A 27,251-nucleotide genomic window follows, 5' to 3' on the forward strand; every position below is an offset into this window, starting at 1 on the left:
AGCAGCAGCTCTTGCACAATTATTATTTTGGTAGTATAAACCTACAATTTCAATTCTTGCAAAGAGCAAACCATTTCAGAGAAACAAAATAAATAATGTATCAAATTACACTATCAATAGTGACTACAAATTCTAGTTGACGATGTCAAACTTTAATAAAAAGTAGAGTTTTTTGTTGTTTGGATTTTTTAAGTAGAATAAATAGCACAGTTAAAAAGATTAAAGAGTTTGAACTGTTGTACAACCCATTTTAGTACAGGCAAATGAGGTGAAAGTAAATAATAAGTAAAATTTGTACTCTTAAAAGGAAAATTGTTTATCTCATAAACTAACCACTTTAACCTATAAGTATTATACATTTTTGAAATCAGCTCAAAGAGGAGTATCCAAATTTTACATAAAAAATATGACAAGTAATTTAAAAAAATAAAGGGGATGCTGCTAGGGGTGAGGGGGTGGCTTTTCCAGTAAGTTTAAATAAGCCATAATGCTTGCCCCTTCCAACATAAATTGACGTGTTTTTGGATTTTTTCTAAATACCAGTATTACAAAAGTTATTAAAGGTGGATACTTTTATCTGAAAAGCACTGTATAATTTATATTAACTTTTGATGTAAAAAAAATAGTTTAAGGTATCAATTGTAATTTGAGGGTGATCACACATAATGATTTCTATCAAAATTACCCTATTTTCAGGTAGTGCATTATTTTTTCAATGGAAGTATTTTCAATTAAACATTTTTTGCAACACAGTCCTAAAAAATGTTGTGGCAAAAATGTTCAATTTACTCAGATGAATATAATAAGAAATTGAAATTTCAAATAAATATTATTTCGTGTTGATCCTGTAAATTAAGGGATTCACTGGACAACACCCACTATAATTGCAAATACAGCCTATTAAATAATACCACAGTACACTTGGAAAAAACAAAATTTCCAACACGTTTTTATAGAATGTCATAAAGAAAGGAACGTTTTCAAGGTATCAATTTCAAGACTGATTTTCTCCTATTTGTAATTCTCAGCGAGTTTGAAGCAGTACAAGATAGAGCGTTAAACCATGACGAATGTAAATTGAAAGTTGAACGTGTTGTTTCCATGTTTTCAAAATAAACAGTAATATTTGGTATAGAATGAAATAGGTAATACTAAACTCATCTTCCTTAAAATGAAACAGAAAAAATACCACTTGTTAGTCCCTTATGAGTTCACAAATATTTCCAATTTCCATTTTCACTTAACATTTAAGACCAAAAGTCAAGTCTTAATTCTTCTTAAAACTTGTGATATTTCGGAAGACAGTCAACTGAGGAAATTTTTTACAGGAAAAAAATAATTTCTTCCTGACAATAAAAAACTGAGTAAATTCAAAATTTCCTAAACTTTCACAAAAATATTTCTACACTTTCATGATGTCACATAATTCTGCTCCTCTTATTGATTAGGCTTGTGTCCTTATTTACTTATACTCAATTCTTTTGTATAAGAAATCATATTACTTTTGATCGAAATCACATATGTATATGTATAGTTATTCCAATACAAAACCGTTAAACAAGTTGTGATAGAAAATACGATGAAATCACTTATATAAAACAAAGTGAGTTATACACTCATCCCAACTTTGTATCTATGATTGGAAGCATTTCTGAGAGGCTTCTACCATCAGCTCTGTCGTTGTCTTCAAAATTTCAGGAACGTTCTCGAAGCATTTCCCTTGCGTAGAACCAGTAGTCACTTAATGCTCGATCTAGTGAGTCCGGCGGGTATGAACAGATAGGAATACTGTTTAAGGTCCAAAACTCACAAAAGCAACTTCATTCTTTACACATCGTTTCGTATATGTTGCAGTTTATAATTCGCAGTTCATAGTTGTTTCGCTTGGAACGAACCCTAATCGCATACCTTAACAATCGACGAAAACGTTGACTTTGATATTTATATTCGATTTTGTTTGACGGAGTTTTTCAAGGCCAAGTAAGGCCTCATCTTATATCCCCAACTTCCATTTGTAATAACTATTTTATAAAATGTTTTTTATAACTCTTGTAAACAATCTTCACCATGGACCAATTGCAATATTCAGTGAATTTGTTTGGCATTTTTTTCCATTTGAAACAAAACTCAAAGCGTTGTTTAAGATACATGTTTCACGACTGCCAAGTATCTGTAGTAGGAAACTGGTAAGTTAAAACAAGTTCAAACTAGATATTGCTTGTCTCAACATACGAGAGTGTGAGATATATTAGTCACAGCAATATCGTAAGTAGTTTCCTTATCACTCCTCGTATACTAAAAAATCCCTATATCAACACCAAAGATAAAAATGAATTACTTAGGGCCACTGATACACTGCTCTTCTACTAATTGCATACGAATGAATTCTCGGATGCTATTTTAAACTCGTTGTCTTTACTGCAATAAACATAAACCAGACATGGAAATACGAATTGTATATACTCACCAACTCACACAATATTCCATCCAAACACTTTGTAATACAAAATATTCTGTATTGTAATAACTTGGAGAAAATATATTCAGACGAAACTCAGTACAGACGTCAAATGCGGAGAATATTACGAGCCACCCGTTTATAAAAATCGAGACCGAACTGTAGTCGAGAAAACTTCATATGAAGGGAATAAAAGGTATAATACGAACATGTGTAATGGAAAAACTGTTGAGTACAATAGAATACATAAAGTTGGTTCTATTCACTGAACAAATTCAGCAAAGGATTTTTCTATTTACTTATTAAATTAAATTTTTCTACCAAACAAATAAAAATCATCAACTCGTGAACTCAATTATTTTATTGTAAAACGTAATAAATGTGATAATTTACTTACATAATTATAGTAACCTGAATAAAAAATATTGGCTTTTCGATTTATATTCCCAATTTCGCAATAAATGTCTATGGTTTAGTAGATCATATTCAGAAATGGCTAGTTCAATTAAGATTTGAGATACAGTACTAGTCAGTTTGAAATAGACTGCCGCATAAAAAATTATAGTCACAAGACAGAGAATTCACAAAGATCGTTTTTATTTTAAAGAACGAAACCATTTGATGTGATAATCTCTTATTCAGAAAATACAAAAATCATGCAAGAATATGTCTTTCAAAAACCAATTAAATGATCCGTCATAAAGTTATCTCATCTTGTGGAATGTTATTGATCATGAAGAAAGATTTTTGTTTATTCAAATGCAGGGACCATTGTTATATAGTATACGAGAACTGATCCTATTTATGAACCAAAAAAATATTTATCATCAAGTCACATTGTAACCTAATATTGATAGAGTTTCCATAATTTTCTATTTAGAAATAGGTAGTTTAAAGATTAGAGCACTATGATTTGTGATGCTAATTTAATATTCATTACATCTTGTTCTTTCAGTAAATTGAAAAATTTCTCATGTAATCAGAACAACAAGAAAATAAAATGTGTTGTACGTCGTTGAATGGGAGCTTGTTTTAATTTTTCAGTGTATTTCTTTGGTTTTCACTTGCTCCGGCGCGTATTTATTTCTATCTTCAATAATTTAATCATATTATATATAATTCTGTAAAGTGATATATACTAATGATGAATTGGTCTTGACAGTAAATTTTTGGTTTCGATTTTTGGATTTTTTAAAAAATGAAGAAAATAGTTTAGATAGAATATTGTTGGATGGAGAAAACAAATTATAAAATATATTTAAACCTATGGAGAACATTTTCAAAATATACTAGATTTTTTTCTGTCCATCGAATTCAAGTTTCTTCAGGGAATGAATATTCCCACAAATTCGAAAGGCACTGAAGGTATTGAACACAAGTAATTAAGAAACATATGGAGCTCTACAAATCAACGATAGTGGATTCCTGTGTAAAATCAAATACTAATCAATATTTTTAATCATAGAAAAGAGAATAAAAGTAACTCATTTTCTAAGATCAAATTTAAACTACGAGTATAATAAAAATATAGACAAATCGTCGCTGTATATAAAAACATGTAAATACACGTTTTTATACAAGAAATTTCTAGGAAATTCACCTTCTAGAATCGAATTATCGAATAATTCTTTTTGTATAAATAGTCCCTTATCAGCGAGTGAGTCGGTAAATAATTGAATGTCATAGTGAACTGATCGAAATAGTAAAAAGTAACTGGTTACCTTAAATAAATTAAGTTAATGAATAGTTAAGTATTAAATTGAATTTATAAACTCTTACGTTCAAGCTCGCACCGACGCTCTCGTTATATTCGACTTAACGTTGGCTTGATCGCGAACGAGGGTGCCAACGCGGGCACGAGTTTAAAAAGTTTATAAATTGACCTTTACTGGATAATTATTATGAATAACGAGGAGTTTATTACATTGTTTATTGTTCCTAGTGTAAGTGTTTGAATAAATTGAAAAAATGACAAACACCGTGTGTAAAATACACTCCACCGTTGAAAACCATTTGAATAAATTAAAAGAAAAACTTTACAATAATATCCTTTTCACCCTGGTAGACCGGTGTGTAAATACGCTGACGGGTTGTTCCATTTGTCTATGGTTTTTTGAACTTTAAACATTAGAATAAAGTAACTTATTAGTATTACACTAACCTAACCAAAATCTAAACTAAATAAATATCAAGGGATAATTAACTAGTAAAGTAAGTAAGTAATGAAGGAAAAAATAAGAAGAATATTTTTATCTATATTCATCGATCCCACACAAGTCAATGTCAATGTCTAGTCAGAAAATGGGTACTACAAAAGATTTATTACAAAAGGAGCAGAAAAGAAAACATTAAAAAACTTTTGACTTAACAAAACTAATACTTTCTCAGTGAATAACCGGACATATAACAAAATCTTTACATATCAGACTAGTCCAAATTCCAGATTCAGATACTACGAATAGATTTTTTTCTGAAATGACTCCCGATTACTAAGAAAAAAATTATATTGTCCTGTATGATTAAATATGAGTTTATTAATTATTTTTGGACTGAAAAGTTTTATAAATCCGATGTGCGTATACATATTTTCAATATCACGGAAAAATATGGTCATAACACATTTTGTTGGGAGTCTTTATGCCGAAGTTGAATAGAATATTTTCTCTGATACCTACATTTAGTATTCATGTCAGAAAGTTGGTGAAAAGAAAGAATGCGCTTAGTTTTCTCTGCGGCGTTGAGATGAAAATTGTCTCTTGACCTCTTCTTCAATATTTTCTCAATATTAAAAGAGACCGCCTCATATATTTTTTATAGACATTTTTCCGAACACATTTAAATAAACGGAATTTCTCATTTCAAAATACATTCCTCTGAAATAGACTTGTGAAATTCCATGCTAGAAAATACGATTTCTCATATAGCTAACTCATATCTAATTTCTTTATTATCATATTCATATGAAATGCAAAAATATTAATTTGACTCGTGAAAATTTCCAAATATTCACCATCAAAAGAGGGGTACAATTACAGGTGCTTAATATGCTAAGCTAGTTTTAAAATTATGTGAAGAGGTATAAGAATACCAGAGCACCAGAGGATTTGCACAACAATGTTATCATGCATTAGAATAATGCATCCAGTTACGCGTCCACCATTAAAATATAAAATATTGAAATTATATATTTGCCAATTTTTTTTGTGAGTCAGGGGTGGAACAACCCTTGTAAAAAGCGGATAGCAACTGGAATCATATATCAAGTTTTTCAATGTTTCTGTAAACAAAATAATTGATCAAAGCACATGATAACCGCAAAACCAATCAAACAATTTCCAGCCTTTGAAATTTTGATTAAAAAATATTCAGTAAAATAAATGGATGAGAATTATTATCATATTACACATGAAAATTGTGATGAATTATGACACTATTCCCCTGTGATTTTATCTGAAAAAACAATTCTTCTACTCTCATGTACTCACGGGCTTTTTTGTGAAATAATGTATCATAATTATTCTATTAACGTAGTTTGAGTATGATATTCAATTGAAACAACCGAATTTTATTATAGAACTAACTTTAACAAAAATTGTGATCACATAAAATAATGAAATTATCTTTTTCTTTCAAACTAGTTAATTTTTAATAATCTCTTGCAGTGACGATTTTCATACAATACTGAATGTTGAAATGTTAGCTCATGATATTAAACACTACCAAATAATGATTTTTCATCAATGTTTGCATTAAAGCTAAAAAGAATGACGGGATTTTCATGTATTTTATTTAATTTAAAATGTAAAATCTGTTTTTTTTTTTTTCAGGTTTTGGAACCGCAATAATGAATGCGAAGGGAGGTATGCAGCCTATATCACCTCCTCAACCTAGGAGATCGAATTCACCGGATCAATTGAACCCTGCTGAACCAATTACAGATGCACCCAGTGCCACTATGGGTAGGATAGGATGGGCTCTGAGAACTTTGTTATTGTGTAAGTTTGTATATTTTGAAAAATAAGTTTTCACTGTGAAACATCAAGCAATAGATTACTTTTAAAATAAATATCGAAGTGCAATCTGTTTTAATCATACAAATATGTTCTCTGTGTAACAAATACCCAGTTCAACGTACCTACTTCAGATTTATTATTTGCTGTTTAATTGAAAATATAAACCAAGTAATATCGTAATAAACTTCAATCCAAAATCGATATTAAAAAAGTATAATGAAATTTTCCTGATATCGCTCTAATAATATCGAAAACTAACTTGATCCTCGAGACATTTTAAATTTGAATCCATGTCATCCTACGTAAAATGAAGATCAGTGATTATTATTTCGCTTGATACTAACTATCAGATATTGAATTTAGATGCTTTCCAAAAAGCGAAACATTTCGTTGAAAAAAAATTATTCCAAAAATATGATAAGTTATTGTAAATAATCGTGCACAATTATAATAAATTTTCAAACAAAACATAACCTGAATCAAATGTAAAATACTTTTCCTTACTATACGATTAAAGACTTTCTCAACAATTATCAAGATATTTTAATAAATATGGAATTAGAATAAATCATATTAGACATGATATATTATCAAAATGGTAATAATAATAAACAGTATAGTGCGATAGAAAGGAATAGATACTTTATTTCAAAAATAGCGGCTTTAGATAAAAATTAGATTTTTGGCGTGATGACTTCATCGCTAAAATTTTTAAATAGAAATGTGGGTGTTGTGCTATATTATTAGAAAGATATCTTAAACACCCATTCCGCCATATCAATATATTGTTGATGAAATTTTAATTTTAATACGTTTCTCAATGAAATGTATTACGAATTGGTATCATGTATTTATTGACACCCATATTTGTGATGGTCGTCTCTCATAATGAAATGTCTTATCTACCTACCTTTTACGTTTTTTAAAAATCTACTTAATTAATAATTAGCTTTCTCTCAAGTGATTAATACTATTATTGTAGTAAACGTATTCAAAAAGTCTTTGTATCTATCAAAATGAAGCTAATTTAAACGCAACGAACAGAAATTGTTTGTGGAGATAAAACACGTACACAGAAGGAATTTTGTAGGTTATTTAATTATAAATACCCCAACTCAGAACCAATATCACAATCTACAGTAAGCAAAATTGTGAAAAAATTGTCAAACAAATGGATCATGTCCCTAAAGGTACTAGAAAACTAATATTTACAAACAAATAACTAGGCGTTCTTTTAGCCTTTCAAGATAATGCCCGTACGAGTCTACGGTAAGCAGTATTAGATGACATGGACGATTCAACATTTCTTAGAAAACACAAGAACGAAAAATGACATCCTTAAAAAGGAAGTTTAGTACAAGAACTTATGGAAGATGATTTTGATGGAGATATGATGTTTTTAAAAAGGTACTGTCCACTGATGAAGCTACATTTCTACTAAACGATCAGGCCATGTAGCTAATAGGATTATTCGACCACACTTTTTCGAAAAAGAGAAGATTTTTTTAAAACTTCTTGCTTACCTAAATGAACCGTTTGCTCTGATTTATGGCTGTAGTAAGATGGTGCGCCTCCACTTTATGCTGTCTTGGGGCGCAACTTCTTGAAGAAACTCTTTCCAAATCGGTGGATAGGTCGAAGAGGAATAATAGAATGATCGTTTAGGTTACCAGATTCATCTCCTCTTGGTTTATTTTTACGGGGAAGTTATAGAGAAGGTTTCAGAAGAGTTCGCGGCACGTCTTTCTCATAGTATTTTAGCTGAAAGTCAACATTTTGAGTACCTAATTTAGGTTTCGCTGTATTTAATGAATAATACAATTTATTGTAATAATAAAAAGCGATTATTTTTTTAAACAAATACAAACATACATTATACATATTCAAACATATTGATATGGCTGAATCGGTATTTAAAAAACACAGACGATGTCAAATAAAAGGTATCTTTACAAATACCCTGTTTAAAAATAAAAATCTATAGACTTCAGTAATGTTCTCTAAAGTCGCCGGCTTACGACGACAACTAATTTATTCATTCCATTTACAGCATACTGTATAATGTTACTTGTAATAACTGTGAAGCTATTTACACAAGACAACCTACTTCAATAATCCTGACGCCTTTCTAACTTTTCAGATGTAAGGAATGTGGGAGTTAAGTAATTACGTGTGCTCCTTTTTCCACAGCAGTTTTCATTCTCTCCTATCTTGTGTGTTTTATTCAATTTCCTACCATCTTATTCCCCAACTTTACCATGTTGTCTTAATTTCTTCCAGGTCTTCCTTTTTTTTCGTGCTCCATTTATCCTTATTAATCGTTCTTTTTCCATTTTTTTAACATAGCCAAACCATCTCAATTGTCCTTCTACTATTTAGTTCTTTTTCGTACATTAGAATTTGAAATAAAAAAATTAAGGAGAGAAAATCCACATTGTTTAAACAGATTTTATTTTGATTTATTTGTGATAGGGGACCTTTTGATTCATAGTTGTCAATATCTTGTTACATTTCGATAGAATTAGGTATAGTTCTTCCAATATCAATTGCAGAATACAGTTATGCGAGAACCAATCAATATTTCATAAATACCCACAGCATTAATACCAAATTAAGAAATGAAAAGTAATGATTAATCCCAGAATAAAATTCGATAAACATCTAACTAACCGTCAGTCCACGTGGACTCATCTCCACTGCTTAAAAATTAATACATTGAATCGTAAACATGAATGTATTTCTATTGGTCGAAGCTGTCGGAAGGCGTATATGTACACAATTTCTTTGAAATATTCCTGCTAGACAGTCTGCGATAAGCAGTGGCTTGGTGAGATTTATTTAATTCATAAATTTCTTTAAATAAATGGAAATATGGCATTCTTTAGACCACTGGCGAATGAAGACAATGAAATTGCACAGTGTAGTGAGAATAAAGAGTGAAATTGATAATAAAGATTTAGATATACAAACACAGCAAATTATTTTAAATATATTTGAATGTTTAAAAAAGGGGAATATTCAGCAATCTAATAATGCAATCATAATAAGAATTGTTGAATTAACTAGAGTAAATTAATTTTCCATTTATCGAGTAGTCACGAAAGGGGCTGCTGTGGATCATTCACAGAACTGAAAAACATGTGAAGAAAAACTAAAATCAGTTGACTAAGCTACTCAAGATTTTATACGTAGACAACTTATAGTTTATAGACATTAGGAGTAATAGAACAAAAGGTTGCAAATAGAAACATTGCGTCAAGATTTGTCAGCACTGAATAAACGGATGGCAATAACCGACTCGTCAAGGATAATTCGATGGCAACAAGATTATTTGCGTCAGATAAAAGTTTACCGAAGTTCTAATAGATGAATGGGGTACAAAAAGAACTCAGTCACGTCTGGTACCCTATCTAAACAAAACTCCCTTACAAGCAAGTACATTTTACCCGTCTATTTACGTTTTATAATTTAATATTTAGGTGTAGACAGTTAACGAGGTATAATCTGTCTAAATAACGGAGTATAATGCCGTCCAATTTATAATGATTCTATTGCCCTTAAACGAATACTTTCTCGCATAAGTTATACATATTTTTAAAAGTATTTATAAAATTAATAAATGTATAAAATGAGGTATCTACGCCTATGGTAGATCAAACAAAATTGCCGGCAAGGGTTTTTATAATTTGCAATTGATATTAGAGGAAATATAGAAACGTCAGATAGTTTAATTTGAAAATACTCTTGTTATACGAATAAAATACTTATTACATACTTCGAATCTAATATTTTATTGTTATGATAACTCAAGTCAATCATGAATTTTTGCATGTTAAATTTATACGGCACAAAGCTGACGATTAGCGCGCAATATCTACTCGTACTTAGCCATGAAAATATTTGTTGGCGCTTCAATATCAAAACAAAGTCATATTATTATTGCCATCTACTTTCGCAACGAAAATAGTTTTTTTTTTCATACTGAAATAGAGCAGATACATTAAATATCGCTTATAATGGAATACGAAGATTTAGAGTTTGAAAATACACCTCCAGATATTATTAAAAAAGCATCCGATAAAAATGTTTAAGCGCCTACAGCGACTTTATAGAGTGGTGAATGCAAACCAAAGCGAATTCTTTATGTGAAAATACTTAAGTTAGTTTACTTTGAAGAGTTATTGAAAAAAATAAAACATTAGTCCCAATACTCGATACTGAGAAGTACGATAGTTATTAAAAACTAAATATGTTCCCAAACAGTCAAAAACCTTAACTCCTGAAACAATTCAAAATTTTTTACAGTATACAGCTGATGAAAAATATTTGCTGATAAAGGTATACATACTATTTTTTCACTGAATTTTCATATATATCATATTTTTTTAATTGCATTTAGATAATAAGGTTTATATTAATTTTTAGCGCAGAATACCTGTCTGAAAGATCGGAAAGTATCCGGTAGATTAGTAAGAAGATGTGCTCCAGGGACCGAATTAGTAGATTGGCTTCTTAGTCTCTCACCAAGTATTCAAACAAGGGCTCAAGCAGCTGGTATGTGGCAAGCCCTTCTGGAAGAGGGAGTCATTTCACACGGTAAGTATTTCATATGTGATAATTCGTTGTTTCTTAATTTCAATTGTAGAAAAGTTGTGAACAACCAATAATCAGAGTTGTTCTCAAATCCAGAAACAAAATAACTAGTCATTCCTAATTCTACTGACACAAAAAACTATGTCAGTCTTTAAGATAGACAATTAGGCAATTTTAAATGAAAATATTCCAATTGAATGAGGAAGTATAAAGCTGCGAGCTTATATTTTAAAAATGTACAAATTGACACAAATGCAACAAAATTTGAAAAATGAGAAAAATCTAATCTAACTTAGTCATGTATTAGCATGTACATTAGAGTGTATCGAATGAGTGAAAACCATTTCCAGTTTCCGATACTTACCTGCCTCCTGTACTGAGGTAGACTTTTTGGCCAAATTTGCCAGAAAATTTGTGAAACCGTATGTGAGATTATTAACTTGGCCGAATCTATATCTCCCGAAGAAACAATTTGTGTGTTGCACACAATTTGCTTCATTTCTTGACTTGGCTATCCTGAAATGTCATTTTTATAACGGAGTTGGATTTTTCTTTTACGAATCATAGGTTTTTGAATCTCTTGTGGATGCAATTTAGTTTTATGATTCTAATAAAATTTCCTTGTCCTTAATATAAAAATTAATAGCGGAATTTTTGACGTCCACCTATAAAACATTTACATTCCTAGAGGATTTTTGAACCGCAGTATTATGTTAAAGAAATTTTATGATCGGTTAACCTCCAGTTGAGGAAAATATCTTCTGTTAATAACAACCTGTTTTAGAAACAGTGGCTTAGTGGCTTCAATTAAATAGAGAGTTGATTTATGATAGCTCTCAGGAAATATCTATTGTTCAACTTCAAGTAAAGCATGTTATCACAAAATCGCACGAGGAAAAATGCAGGAAATTATCAATATTTCCAATTTTCCCCAAAGGAAGTATTTCACAATAGCCACAAGATGAATTTTATATAATATTGAACTCACAATTGTCCTGTTTCTCTGCATTGCAGTTGAGATAAAATCTGATTTATACTTATACATTTCTCAATTTAGATATCAAGTCGTCGAATAGTTTCAGTTTCAGACGATATACAGTGCTTGTTCACTTGACTGTAACATAAAAAAAATTTCTCATTGTTGAGTAGTAGAAGCGACTCATACCAAATGGTTAATAATCCGTAACTTTTAAAGAGACAACCTGTACAATCTAAAGATAGCAAACATGAATTTTTTGACTTGGTCGCTAATTAAAGTACCAAAAAATTGGAATAGGCTTTTTTCACATTTTCGGAAAATGGCTTGCGACTTGACCATAAATTCTCCACAAATATAGCAAAATTTGTCGGGAGAAGTTTTGCAGCTGCGGCGCTTTTGACTCGACATTTTCATCTTTATAATCACTTTTTGCACTATGAACAGAGAACCACTTACTATGAAACTCAACAGAATATTATTTTTTAATGTTCATTATTCTGAATAATACAGTTCCGGTATTTTTTCGGCCATACAATTTACGGATATTAACCGCCCCTTTATAAAATTACCTACTTGCTAATGTAAACAGGAATAAATAGGCTATTGAAAAGTGGTACGTGTTAGTGCTTAATAAATATTTTTTATATTATTGGGTATTTCCATTTAAAAAATAAAGGTATCGCCTGTGTTATGAAAATCTAGTCGACAAGTGAAATTATCTTTGTATATTCAATTTATAGAGACTAGGAGACAAGGAGTCTAAACTATTATATCCTCGTATATTAGATTCATGAACCGTAAGTTAACCATCGATCTGTAATCTCTACTCTGAGTAGATATATCTCCTTTTATGGCAAATTTATTTTAAATACTATTAGTTATTGATCACTAGCTAGGATCAAAGTGAGGGCTTGTATTGAGATATAAAACATTCGTCTTTGAAACAAATTCCAAAGTTAATACAACGTTACAGTAATTAGAGATCTCGGGGAAGTGGCAGTTGATGACGTGAATATTTTAGAGTTTTATAACCACGCTTCGAATGTTCATATCTACAGTGGATCACAGTTCTACACTGTACAAGTTTTCTACGTATGAAAGAGTCCGCCTGTTCAATCTATGAACTTTACTTATTTAAATCAAACTAAAAAGTTTTATCGACCGCTGTTAGATATCAATTTCATGGAAATATGATTAGTTTATAGCAGTGGTGGGAAATGTTTTATGTTTCTTCTTCTTTTTCTTATATACCGGGTGATTGATTAGTGTGATAGAGTTCAGTGCCTCCTTTGTCCTTTAAGATATAAATTTGAAAATTGAGAATGCTGTGCCATATCAAAGTTACATTGTTTTAAATGAAACACCCCATATTTTATCGTATATTTGGAATCAGCTTCACTTTACCATTAAAATAATATAGAATTGTGATGTGTTCTATGGGTAATTTAAACAAAATTTTGAAAAATAAATGCTGGATAAAAAAGAAGTATGTTGGTGGTACTTTCCGATACTTACATAAAAACAGGGTGATCTATTAGGAAAAACCGAAAAAATAATGTATTAGTATTTTGATCTACCCTGTATCAGATTAAATGAATACTAACTAAATCAATAATTTATCAGAATTTTTACTACTATTCGAATGTTTCAGCTACAACAGTTCTCTATTTTTAAATATCACTTACATTCAACAGGGTATTGAAATTGTTACGATTTTACAGCTCGTAAGGACTGATACAACGATGTCTTCTTGCAAGCCAATAGAATGTGGAGTGCCCCAAGGCTCAGTACTAGACCCTATTTTGTTTCTTTTGTTTATAAATGACATCGCCTATCTAAACATCAGTGTTAAAATATGTCTATTTGCAGACGACACTAGTTTCTCTCGGAGCAATCCTGATCTCACGTCACTTCATAGGACCATATCTATTGATCTAATCACCTTTAAATCATGGTGCGATTCTAATATTCTCTATCTTAACGTTTCTAAAACTAAAGTTTTATCATATAAAAATACATTGCTGCCTTTTTTATTAAAAAACAACACTATTGACGTCGTGGAATCTGTAAAATTCTTAGAGCTTCTTGTGGACAGTTTCTTGAAATAGGAGTTACATCTTGAGAGCTATTAGATATATAATCGGACTAAACAGCAGGGAGTTGTTTGGAAGATTGAAAATTCTGACCCTTTTTTACTTATTCATCTTGGAATCCGTTTGCCTAATTCGTAAGCAAGCTTTTCCATTTTCATAAAGGTTGTTGCACGTCTATCCGTTAGGTTAGGAACGCGGAGCACGACCTTTACCTACCTACCCCACGTTCAGAATTAATTAAGGGCTTAATATTTTACAATGCGAACAAAATGCACAATCACCTGCCACTTGAAATCAAATCGATATTATCTTTTCCCGCTTTTCACAATAATTTGAGAACATATTTATTGGAAAGTGCCTTCTACCCTGTAAGCGACTTCTATTCTAATAATAATATTTAATTCCAGGTATGCTCTATACTGGTTTAATTTTTGCTGTGGACCTATATACAACTTGTATACTAATTATTAACTATTACTATTAACTGTAACTTTATTACTCATTGTGGTTTCCTTCTGTATATTGAAATTTTATTTTATTTGTATCTTTATTTAGTTATTTTCATGTAAGTTTTTAATCACCCCGTAGAACTCAACCCTATATTATTGTCATGAGAAATTAATGTTGCGATTAAAAAAATGTAACTTTGATATGGCACAGCATTCTGAAATATAAAATTGTAAACAATTTTAAAATATGAAAATTAACGATGGCTATGATCCTTCAAATTTTCAAATTGATATATCAAAGGACACAAAGAAAACTCCATAACACTAATCAATCATCCTGCATTCAAGTTTGTAAATAGGTAGTCTCTGATCTGGAGTGATTTTTCATCAACTGAAAAAAGAATTTATTTTTCCTTCTTAGTTTAATCTTTTAATTGATATTCTCGATGACTTTATTCTTATGACTCTTGGCAAACTTGATTCACATGCATTCTATAACGTCCAAAACTAATGATATTGTTCAGTACTAACCAATCGCATATCTTCAAATTTCATATAAATTCAGATTTGATAACTTACTTTATAGAAAAATCTACAAGCTTTGTCGATGTTATAAGGACCACCAATAAGTCACCTGATATAGAAGCTACTATATTAATTTACCATTAAATTCCGCTGGCACTGAGCAAATACTTGTATGCATACGAGTGAAGAAATCTATTCAGATAACTGCCTATGTCGTTCTATATATAAAGACTTCTAATAAAAACTTCTTAGTTGCCACAAATCAACATTTCCCTGAACTAGAACTAAGTAAGTCGAGATTGGAGGATCTACAGATTTCTCGCGGCACCAAAGCTCCCGGCCTAATTTGAGAACTATATCAGAATCAAGCTCAACTTACTCGCTTAATAATTCAACCCTTTACCCTAACATTATGACTTGGGTCAATAAATTATATGTATGACGTGTGAAATCCCAAGATGAAAGTCAACAAGCTCCAATATATCTTGAAGATAATTCAACTCATAACTAAAATTTCCATTAAAATCTAAATTCGGAAATTAGAAAAACCTACTCGTAAATATGGCAAATTATGTTCTGTTCACTGCATTATTCACGTCTCAATATTCGCATCTCAAAACCAATATGTGTATGATATTATAAATATTTAAAAGGACTTCGCTTTTAGCACTGCTCTTACTCTAATAATATCGTCGGAGGGTTACTTCCTGCGATAAGACGTTGTCGGATGCCGTCTCAGGAGAGGAATCATTAAAATTAATAAATTTAGAACATGCTAAAACTAGAACCAACGAGACTTAACGAGAGAGAGTCCTCAAAGTATTTTGAGAATGAATATAATTCCATATTGGAAATTTTCTATTCAATTAATATTAATAATTAATCTTATATATAAAATTCTCGTGTCGCGGTGTTTACCACAAAACTCCTTTGAAATGGGTCGAACGATTTTCATAAGATTTTATGTGCGTATCGGGTAGGTCTGAAAATTGATCAACATCTATTTTTCATACCCCTAAATGTTAAGGGCGGTCCATCTCTTAATTTTTTTAGTTTTCATTTTTTTTATGATACATCATTCCAAAATACATACAGCCCTAAATTTTTCATGCTTTTACGATCAACCACTATTTTTCCATCACGATTTTTTTTTATTTTTTACTTTATGACAGATCCGCAATAGGATCGCAAGATGGCAATCGAATATAATAATTATAGTACGATAAATTCTTATTTCGGGTTTGTAATTTCAGTTTCCTTTATTTAAGTTTTTTATCTCAATTTAATTTAATATTCCACCATCGTCGGTCAATAACTGATCAACTATCAATCGATCAGTTATCCCGCTAGGTGTCTACCGTTCTCACCCGACAAAAATCGTGAAATAGAGAGGAGATCAAAGCCGATCTCCTGTCTTCCTCACTATACAGTTTTCGGACATTTTTTTTTTGTTTTATTTATGTATCGATCCTAGCAGTGACCGTTATACGTATCATTATCATCCACGTATCATCAACTCATTATCTATTTCCAGTGCAATAATTATATATTCACAATTTACTAATGACTGAAAAGACAGTTTTTACTCTCATGTAAATGAGAGCTTCCGCCCACAACAACCATTATTGTACCTGTACATATTGTACATAACATTTTTTGCCAATAGTTTTAAATCGAAACAGAAATGTGTACGTGTTTAATAAATACGTATTATTGTGAAAGGTAGGTCAAATAATAAGCGAACGGATACAATATTAAGTCACGTAAATCACAATCTCAAGAGGCACGAGATTAATAAAACCAACAGAGACAAATAGGACGAATAGAAACAGATGTTTATTGATGCAAAGATCAACAAATGTCACATTTTGACAATTAACGTCATGTTATTGAGTTATATCGAACAAATAAGTCAATGTCAACAAAATGTTTCAGGTCAATACGTCAAAATGTTCTATTCTATTCTACTCCCTTGCACTGTCAAGAATTGTTAATCACTATCTATTTGAATTGTGATAAGTCGTAGCAAAGTATATTCTTCTTCTGGTTGGTTTGATTCCTCCAAATACACAGAAGTAGTTTTTTAGGTATGATGATCAAACGCTTCTTTATGGTGCCGCTAAAGACCCAAACACCTCTCCTACATATTTTTCCAATCTGCCTGCAAATGCTCTTGAATAGTCGATCAATGTTGATTAAAGATGTTTGAGTCCCTTGATGGTCTGACATGGTTTGCCCTTAGAAGGTCATGTCTAGGTACTATTATTGGTCTTCCTGATCGATAGGAATCGATCAAAATTACTAGATCTGAATTAGAGAACCATCTTTGCCATTTACGAACGTCTGATGCAGTTGGATAAACGTCGCAATTGCTTTTGGTGGAAACTTAAAAAGCATATAATGTCGCATGTTATGCTCTCTGGTATTTGGCTGCTTATTTCATTTCAAATTTCATAATAAATTCTAATAATTATTATTTAACAGCTAGTGTGTCACAGATTCATATTCAACTGACATAGAGAAAACAGGTTTTTATTATTGCCAAATACCAAAACGGATGATTATTGATGCAAAGATCAAAAAATATGACATTTTGACAATTAACGTCATATTATAGAGTTATATCGAACAAATAAGTCAATGTCGACAAAATGTTTCAGGTCAATACGTCAAAATGTTATATAATTCTACTCCCTTACACTGTCAAGGAGTTTCCATGGAGTGGCATCGGAAAGAAAATCCCGTGCCAAAAAAAGCAAAGGTCATGATAGCTACAATATCTGCATACTGCGAGGTTATCCTTTTGATTAATTTTGAGACATCAAATACTAACGAGAACGAGGCATATCACTCTTAATTACTAAGGCAGTTATATAATAAAATTATCGAAAAAGAACACGACAGAACCAGCCTAGGTGTGCGCTTTCTTCATGACAATGCTCTAGCTTACACTGCTTCGCTTTCCAAGGCTACTGTACACGAATGTGGCTACACAGGGATTGAGCACCCAACATATAGCCCTGATATGGCCCCGCCCGACTATTTTTTATTCGCAAAATTGAAAGTCGTGTTAAGGGGTTAAATATTTAACAGCGACGATGAAATTAAACAGTCGGGATACGAGCATATTGATTTTGGGGATCCATCTTTTTTTTAAAGTGGCATAGAATCTTTAAAAAGAAATAAATGGATAATATATTGAAAAAGAATCACATTTTTTCATGACCTTTCATACTAAGTTAGGCTAAGAACTCATGGACCATACTACGTACCGAATATGAGCAATTCACTAAAATTCACTAATAGTTCCACTATTGGTTTACCGTTGTAGATAGAGGATGTTTTAGAATCGACACTGATATTTAATGAAACTTTTGAATCAAGTGGGACGTCGACAACAAATTAATTTCTTCAAAAACTTAAGGTACTAATTAAACAGAAGTGACTACTAACCTACTATAATTAAACAATGGAATATTAAAAATATTTTAAGATTAAGAATAACAAGCCGACTGGAATGTTATGATTTTGATGCGTGAAATTGAACCAGATATTCAAGAGATTGGAAAGCGCTCCAAACATCCTTTATGACTATTAATTTCGCTATGAAATATCTCGAGAAACGTATTGATGGAAAAAGTTCTAAGAAAGAACGCCACAGTTTTTGCTATAAAGATATCTAGTTCAGCAATCAAAAACTGAAATTGTCATAGTGATTCGAGTTATAAAGTAATTATCTCTGTGCTATTGGAAGCACTGAGTCTGTTAATAACCACACAGCATGCATCATTTATGTCACCATAAACTCTGGTAATACACATTAATTATAATTATTGCAAATTTTTGATTACCTTCATTAATACTCAACATAATTTTAAAATGAATTAATGACGTGTTTTCTCTTTCGACAAGTTCGAATTAACGACTTTCCATGTTTGATGTTCAGTTGTTTTCTAGTTTCATCAATATTAGGTACATAAAGTTTTCAATGGCGTATGAGTATAAATTTAGTTAGATAGATGAAGTAAATATTACTGATATGCATTCTAAAAAGAGCTCTGTATACTAGATATACTTAATCTTTATTTTTTTTAGTGAATAAAGAGCAGCCCTTCAAGGATAAATGTTTTCTCTACCGATTTTGGCAAGATGAAGAGGGAGCCACAGCATTACCGCCCTTGGAAGATATCGCAACAGCTGAAGAGCAAATTCAAGACTCCTTAGGGATACTTATACATAAAGGACCCGACGCCGTCCTCAGAATGATACTTAGAAAACAGTGAGCTTGCAAGTTAACTTATTTCTCATTTTTATTAGTTGTTTTGTGAATCTGAACACTTGTTGGTTAAATCTCGTATTTAAAAAATGAAGAAAATATTTTATTTAATTAAGTAAATTTAAATCAAACATCGTTATACTGCCCAACAATATAAACTGATAGATTCGCAAATAATTGATTTTGATAAATAGTTTATATCTCATCTTCTATGTACAATCAACCAACGTACGTGCTTCTTTTTCAACAATTAAAACAAGTATTCTGAAATATTTGCACAGAGTAATGCGTAGGATATCTAACACTATAGGTCTACAATCAATTTGCATTGAAACTAACGGAGATAATGAGTTTGTTTTCGAACGCCCACCCAATGAAATGATTAAACGTGATTAAATCAAAATCGATACACTGGATAAAATTCTTGTCATTATATAATTTTGTTCACATAGATAAACTTGAATTTCTAATTTTATACGTAATCAGAAATTGGAAATGCATGTTTTAGTTGAAGTTATTTAGAACTAGAGTATATAAATGTACAATCATTAATTATTTAAGGCTTTTACGGCCGTCGTCCATTGCTTGAATGTTTCTTGATGACTTAATAGCTCAAGAAACATTCAAGCAATGTACAAGCACGATTTTGAAAATATGTATACATTACCAGAAAGCAATTAAAAGAAACAGTTGAAGGATCTATTGGGATGGTTCTATTGGAAAAATACGTGAGTTTTATACGCTAACCAGTCAAGTTCGTTCAGAATAGAATCTTGGATTGGATCAGGAAGACAAAATTTGCGTCAAAATTGAAAGAGTCGTGATTTTTATGAATATCGCAGTGTGTGGACTCACAGCTCACATCAAAAGATGAAACAATGAATAATAGATATTTAATAAGCAATAATGTAGGTCAAGTATTGAAAGCCTCAAATAATTTCTAATATTATCTCACAATACCATACATTAATTTACCACAGGGAACTAAATTTGTCATAAATTGGGTCGTAGCAATGTTTATATTCAAGCCTTCTTTTTGGGAACCTGTAGATAGATCTACGATCATTTAATTTGCCTCATCTAGTCACTCTGAGATAAGATCGCATCGCAAAACACAAATGGTTTATTGTCTATTTCGGTCTTTTTAAATATATATTCTAAGAGATATGTGAAAAGTTTGGGAAAGATTGCGTCACCTCTTCGGAGATCCTTTTCCATCCTAAACCGATCTGTTTCTGCATGTATTTCGACCTTTGCTGTTGCCTGGTGATATATATGCCATAATTTGTTGTGATTTATAGAGTCAAAAGCTTTTTCATAGTCGACAAATACTAAAACTATGTGCTTGTTATATTCTACGCTTCTTTTTATCAATAATTTTATTCATGATACGAATAAATGCATAAAAATAGTTTATTTGCATATATATTAATGGTTCTATAAACCGTTCAGGTATGGATTGATGACATTTCTATCCACAACAAATAATCTGATAATTATGCACATACATCATATGTTAAAATATCAAAGAATTCAGAGTCTTTCTACAAATTCAAAATATATTTAGTTTCATTAGTTTATTTTTTATTATTCTCAGTTATTTCAATATAAAATATATTGACCAAAGAATGCTATTCTATTCCATCATCTATTCAAGAGAGATGTGTCAACTACAGAAAGCATTGAAGGTATGGTCTGTGGCTAGGTTACCTTAATGAATAAGCGAGTAGATACTTTCCTCATGTTTGAATATTCAACTAATCTCTTTTGTCGGTTCAAAGGCAAAATTCTAACATTGCAAATGAAATGAACATTCAAGTGTGACAAACGTTTACTTTATACAGAGATTTTCAAGAGATATGCCAGTTTCTGCATCAGGAGAATAATTGTTGTATATTAGATTAAATTGGATGTTTATTGTGGGAAACATTGAATCGTCTGTTGAATATGCTTACTAATTTGGTACAACTCCAAACACAAATGTCTCCAATAATGAACGTTAATTTCTCTTCAGATTGAGAAGCAGTGAGTTCGGTTATAAACAAAAAAGATAAACAGTCGTTCATTAATTTTATAAAGTAGACAATTTTGAAGATAAAAATAGGAATTGAAAAATCTTTACCAATTCGTAAATAACATTTCGAATCTGGTTTATTTGTAATGAATTTCTATCATGAACTCCGCATATCATTATCTACAGTTTTGTAAACACAACTTAACGATAGTGAAAAGGTTGATCAACATTGATTAATATTTTTCAATACCTTATATACAAAGGAGGAGCGGAAAGTAGTGTCGCTTTCTTAAATTAAATTCAAACGAACTAATTTTTAACAAGCTTTCGTTGTTAATCTAGGTTTAACTAGCACAACCTTTTCTGTTGACAATTGCCACATACAGTTCTGTCAAATACTGATTCACTCGATCGAATTGTTCACAATGAAGATCTTCATTAACAATTTTTCCAGTTTCGATACTCAAAAAGAATTTCGCGTATATTCCACTAAACACACAGAAGTACCTTTTTAGGTATGACCCAGCTTCGCCGTACTTCATGGTGATTTATTTTGAAAGAGCTTGTGCCTTTTCCGTTTTCAATTAGATTGATTGAAGCAATTTGTTCAATAATCAAACGGTTCTTTATGGTGCCGCTAAAGACCCAAACACCTGTCCTATTCCTTTTTCCAAATTGTTGGCTGAAAATGCTCTTGGATAGTCGATCGATGTTGATTAAAGATACTTGAGTCCCTCGATGGTCTGACATGGTTTGCCCTTAGCAGGTCATGTCTAGGTTCTATTTTTGATCAAAATTACTGGATCTGAACTAGAGAACCATATTTGCTATTTACGAATGTCTGATGCAATTGCATTTGGTGACAACTTAAAAAGCATACAATGCTGCATATTTCTGGTATTTGGCTGCTTATTTCATTTCAAATTTGATAATAAATTCTAATATTAATTATTTAAGTGAGTAAGTCACAATAACGTTAAAATGTCAAACGAACACTAGACACTTGAAACCAATTACATCAGTAGTAGACGGAGTAGAAATTTCAGCTAAAACAGATTAATAATGACTATAAAATAAATTCAAATACTATTCACTTTTCTAAGAAGAAGAAATTGAAAAAGATTTTAATAAGCAAATAGCAAATAATACGTATAGTTGTTAAAAAGATTCAGTTATCACTATTATTTAATACTGTAAATTCTCCTGATCTTATTTTATCTTAACAAATGACGTAAATTTCTGGAATATAGGGCGATTACAAAAACGTAAAAGATAAGCTAGATTTGTTGGTGTTTACCTTTTTTTCCTTTGTTGTGATTCAGATATCTTATTATTATCGCCTTAAAAATATTATTTCATGATATATTAGAAAAGTAATGTGTGTATGTATATATTATATACCATGCACACCGCCACCCAAAGGATCTTGCTGTGATAATGAAGATTCTCAGTGTTTACAGCAGATCTATTAATCCCACTCCTCTAAAAAATTTCAGAAAGTGGGATGGTTCAAGCTGCGAAAACCTATTTCATATACTCCCAGGTATAGAGCTCTAGAGCTCCGTAGTGTCTTACACTTGAGGTGAATGTTGATAGAGGTTCCGTCGTTGCATTTCTCTGCTATGATCTCTGGATCCTATTAACTGGTTTTACTCCTTCCTGCCTTTTTTCCAGTGCTTTCGATATTCGCAGCTGTTACCACAAAAAGGTTCAGGCTTTGTCGGCCCCTACTTAAGCTCCTTTTGTTAAGAACGGTTTTTCATTGTTAATTCCTCCTCTGAACATTCTGAGTGAAGTTTCTTCCGCTACGTTTTCAGATACTATATGGAGAGGTGAAAGATTTAGAATCACGTGCGGTAATTAATATTAATATACTATATTTATATGCTAGTATCTATCTTTAATCGAATTATTTGTTCCTATTTGTATGTATTTTTGCAGAAGTCACGAACGAACTGCTGAAGATCAAGAGACAATCTATGAAGAATTGCTTCATATTAGAGCTTTAGCACATCTATCTAATTCTGTCAAAAGAGAATTGGCTTCAGTAATAGTTTTCGAAGCTCATCCAAAAGCGGGAACTGTGTGTAAGTACAGAAATTATTAGAAATGTCAGTATGAAGAAAATTTGTCTTAATAAAACCGGATAATCTGATTACATGAAAATGATATTAACCATGTGAACGAAGTCAGTCGAATGATATGCTTATTGAGCTGCTACTCTGAATACAATTTTTTATTCACTATTTTGGGGTAGTAGGTGTTGATATGCCGTGACAATTCAGACAATGATTGCAGAGAGCTTAATACGAATATGTGTGTATCGACAGTGATCATGAATTAAGAAGCGAAAAGAACATTTATGGGTTGGCTAGTGACGAATGACTGTAGTAATCACCAGACAGTGATAATGCTGAAATTTCTGATAAGCGTATAGTAAGTACATCGAAGCTAAATATAAAAAAGAATACCTATATGGAAAGAATCGTCGTAAATGGAATACAGTAAAACATTAAAGAGAACAAAACAAATATCATTTTGAACAAATTTGTTTTCTGTGGAAATGTGTGATCTTATGATTTATTGGAAAAATGAGAACTTAGCTAGAATGTGATAAAAGTACAAACGATCCAACAATGAGTTAAAAACTTTCTCAATATTTCTACTGTGACGAAGGCTGTTGAAGTATTTTTGAGACAGATGGTACAAGTCAAAAGAAATTTCTGGCGGTTATACTCTTTAAACAACTTTATTTTGAGAATAGAGAAAACATGTTCTAGTAGCACCCGTTTCTGAGCTATAGATATATTCATCAAATGTCGTGGAATCGATATCCAATCATGTCTTTTTATGCGTGACAATAAAAAGTCGCACGGGGCCAGCCAGGTGAGTGAAATCTAATTTTAAGCCAGAAACTGTTAATTGGATATATTTGTTTATCGGGTGTTACGCTGCAAGAATCTATCTTTCAAAAACAGAGTTTTTATGACAAACACAACTGCGAAATCTTCTTAATATCCTCAAATAAGTGGTTTTTTTTACATTTTCGTGGAATCGAACAGTTGATGTTCTCCATAACGATGTTTATTATTTTTTCATATATAACTAAGAAATTAAGCAAATTATATCTGTAGTTGACGCCCCACAGGATGGATTAGAGTTCAGTGAAATAAAATTGCATGTTTATTCAAATTATTGTTCAATTTGATAAGCCTTTGGATGAATTAAATAGAAATAACAGAGTTCATGTGTTTTTCTTTTTTTTGAGCTTGTAGAAAATGTGCGTAAAAATTATCTATTTTGGGTACATTGGAGATAGAACCAAATAGGAAGTTTTCTCAAATGGATCGACAAAATGATGATATGATTCATAGTTATAAAAAATGTTACATTGTATCATATAAATCTAACTAAATAAAATATAGCTGTAGTTGACTCACTAGAGGTTGACCTACGAATATTTTTTTCAAATAGTTGGATATAGATTTTATTCGAAGCTTAGTTAGCCAGCTAATAGAAAACCATTCACGTGATAAATTGTAGACAAATAAATAATGCAAAATTTTCCGGCAGTGGTCCAGGACATGTTGCGATAAATGAAATAAACGATCAAGTCAACCACCAAAATATAATTTCCATTTTTTTATCACTAATATTTGATTAGTATAGTTACAATTTAGCGTCATAAATTTGATTCTGTCACGTAATTCTCTTTTGATGAGAAGTTGAAAATAGAAAAAAAAATAATTCTTTCGTTATAACTTATAACATGGCATGGCTGTTACATCTCCTCTCCTTTGACAAATAAGAATTTCAGGAATTACTTTTTTTTGTAAACTTACCAGTCTTCGAAGAAAAGAAGCCAAAACAACAAGATTGTAGTGATTAGCAATATACATATTGAAGAGACTAAATGGAAGAATAGAAAGAAAAAGCGGTCAAAAGGCGAAGCTCCTTTTGTCAATAAAAGCTACAAATATGTTGTGCTAATGTTATCTTTATAATAATATTCCAAATGTTAATCTATTGATAGCAAAATACAGTAAGTCGTATAAAAATATTTATAATGGGAGTATATTCCCATTACTATACATTAAATATTAACCAGAAGGTTAAGAAAATCATCAGTTCCAATGCTAAGTTATGAATAAAGCATTGGAACGGTTAACATGATCAAAATATGAAATGTTGAACACTTCCACAAAATACACAGTATGGTGAGGAAAATATAATAAAATGTTAAACATCTCAACTATAAGATAAGTGAACATCCAAAATAATTCTCAAAATAAATAAATAATTTGTGATTTTCGCTACAATACTTCAGAGTTATAAATATATGGGACCGTTAACTGTATTGGAAAAGCCTCGCAAGTGGTCTTAAGTCGTGGTTAACTGGCCTCACTTTGGGCACTAATTTTGTAACTTTAAATCCCCAATAAGAGATTCTTCTCCAGGAAGTGGTATTTGTCCTCAGTTAAAGTATATAAAAACTCGTACTCAGATGGGGTGGGCGATTAATAATAAAACTAATTCCCGGACACGATTATCCAAATTAATATTTATTGCAAAGAACAATAAAATAAATTTCAGCAACAAATAAATTTATTGAAAAAATAATAAATTCGCATTAACTGCGTATCCAAAAGAGCACAATGAACAAAAGCAGTTATAAATTAACAACTCAGACTTGTCTATATATTGAAGATAAGATTAGGACTTATCTATGGAAATCCGGGATGGTTCAGCTCTCAACTGGATTCCCAGATGTTAGAGTTGGTGATGGTGGTCTAACGTGTGAAAAAACTAAATTTATATTTTTTAAAATATAACCAAACAGGTATCTAGAATTTCGATTTGTTCCTCAAATAAATTGAGAATAAGAATTCATATAAAAACTATAATACAAAATTTGCTTAAAACAAAAGGAGATCCAGAAAGATAACTGAAATTTTTATGAGGACAATAAAAAAAAGCAAAGAAAAAGTGTAAAGATTATTATGTAATTTCAAACGGAAATAGAAATTACAACAGTAAAAAACTAAACCCCAGATTCGTACTAGATACAGAAGATGAGCTGAAAATAGTAAAAAGTGAAGTAGTTTTATAACTATGGGTTCCCAATTGAGAACATCAACATCTGGTGCTGTTATTTCATCAAAATTGTTGTCAAACAATAAAGTTTCGGCATCTTATTTAATTATTTCAATATTTGATAAGCAAATTATTTACGAATATGAAAATAAATCACTTATAATTTCAACAATAATCTATTTCACAGAAAATAAATAGCTTATAATCCAACTTGATATTAAACACTTTGCAGCATTATTAAAAATTTATAATAATACTCTTGATTCTAATTGTTTTCAGTATTTCATCAAGGCGATGAAGGAAGGTCGTGGTATATCATAGTTCGGGGTTCTGTGGATGTAGTTATTCATGGTAAGGGAACGGTTAACACGCTTCATGAAAGTGATGATTTTGGAAAGTTAGCTCTTATAAACGACGCACCGAGGTTAGTCGTACCATATAACTGTTTTTTTTTTTTTTTTCAAATTAATTGAAAATGCATAGAATTTATTGACTCTTTATTGATTTTCTTAACAATTCTACAAGACCAGAAATTCTACGTGGTATTTTGTGTATGATATAAAAAAACAAAGCTATGATTTGATACAGGATATATTCATTTAGAAACAAATTTTCAATTGTTCCATATCTAACGCTCTATTAGAATAACTGCTTACATTTTTCTATAATACGTTGACCTTTAAGTAGGATTATTTTATTTAAATTTTACTAAATTTTATTAAATCGAATTTGCTTAAATGTTATATGTCAATATACT

The 27,251-nt window shown here is 30.9% G+C and overlaps 1 protein-coding gene across 1 annotated transcript in view; it reads left to right on the forward strand.

The window, feature by feature from the left end:
• Positions 1-27,251, forward strand: part of LOC130446450 (rap guanine nucleotide exchange factor 4) — a 281,452-nt gene that overhangs the window by 222,516 nt on the left and 31,685 nt on the right. Inside the window, exons 6-10 of the mRNA XM_056782724.1 lie at positions 6,286-6,453; positions 10,897-11,067; positions 19,206-19,389; positions 23,342-23,487; positions 26,774-26,918. Coding sequence (XP_056638702.1) covers positions 6,286-6,453; positions 10,897-11,067; positions 19,206-19,389; positions 23,342-23,487; positions 26,774-26,918 — 814 coding nt within the window. The remainder of the gene's footprint in view (positions 1-6,285; positions 6,454-10,896; positions 11,068-19,205; positions 19,390-23,341; positions 23,488-26,773; positions 26,919-27,251) is intronic.

Source organism: Diorhabda sublineata, chromosome 1 (genome assembly GCF_026230105.1).
Source record: "Diorhabda sublineata isolate icDioSubl1.1 chromosome 1, icDioSubl1.1, whole genome shotgun sequence".
Classification (NCBI taxonomy): Eukaryota; Metazoa; Arthropoda; class Insecta; order Coleoptera; family Chrysomelidae; genus Diorhabda; species Diorhabda sublineata.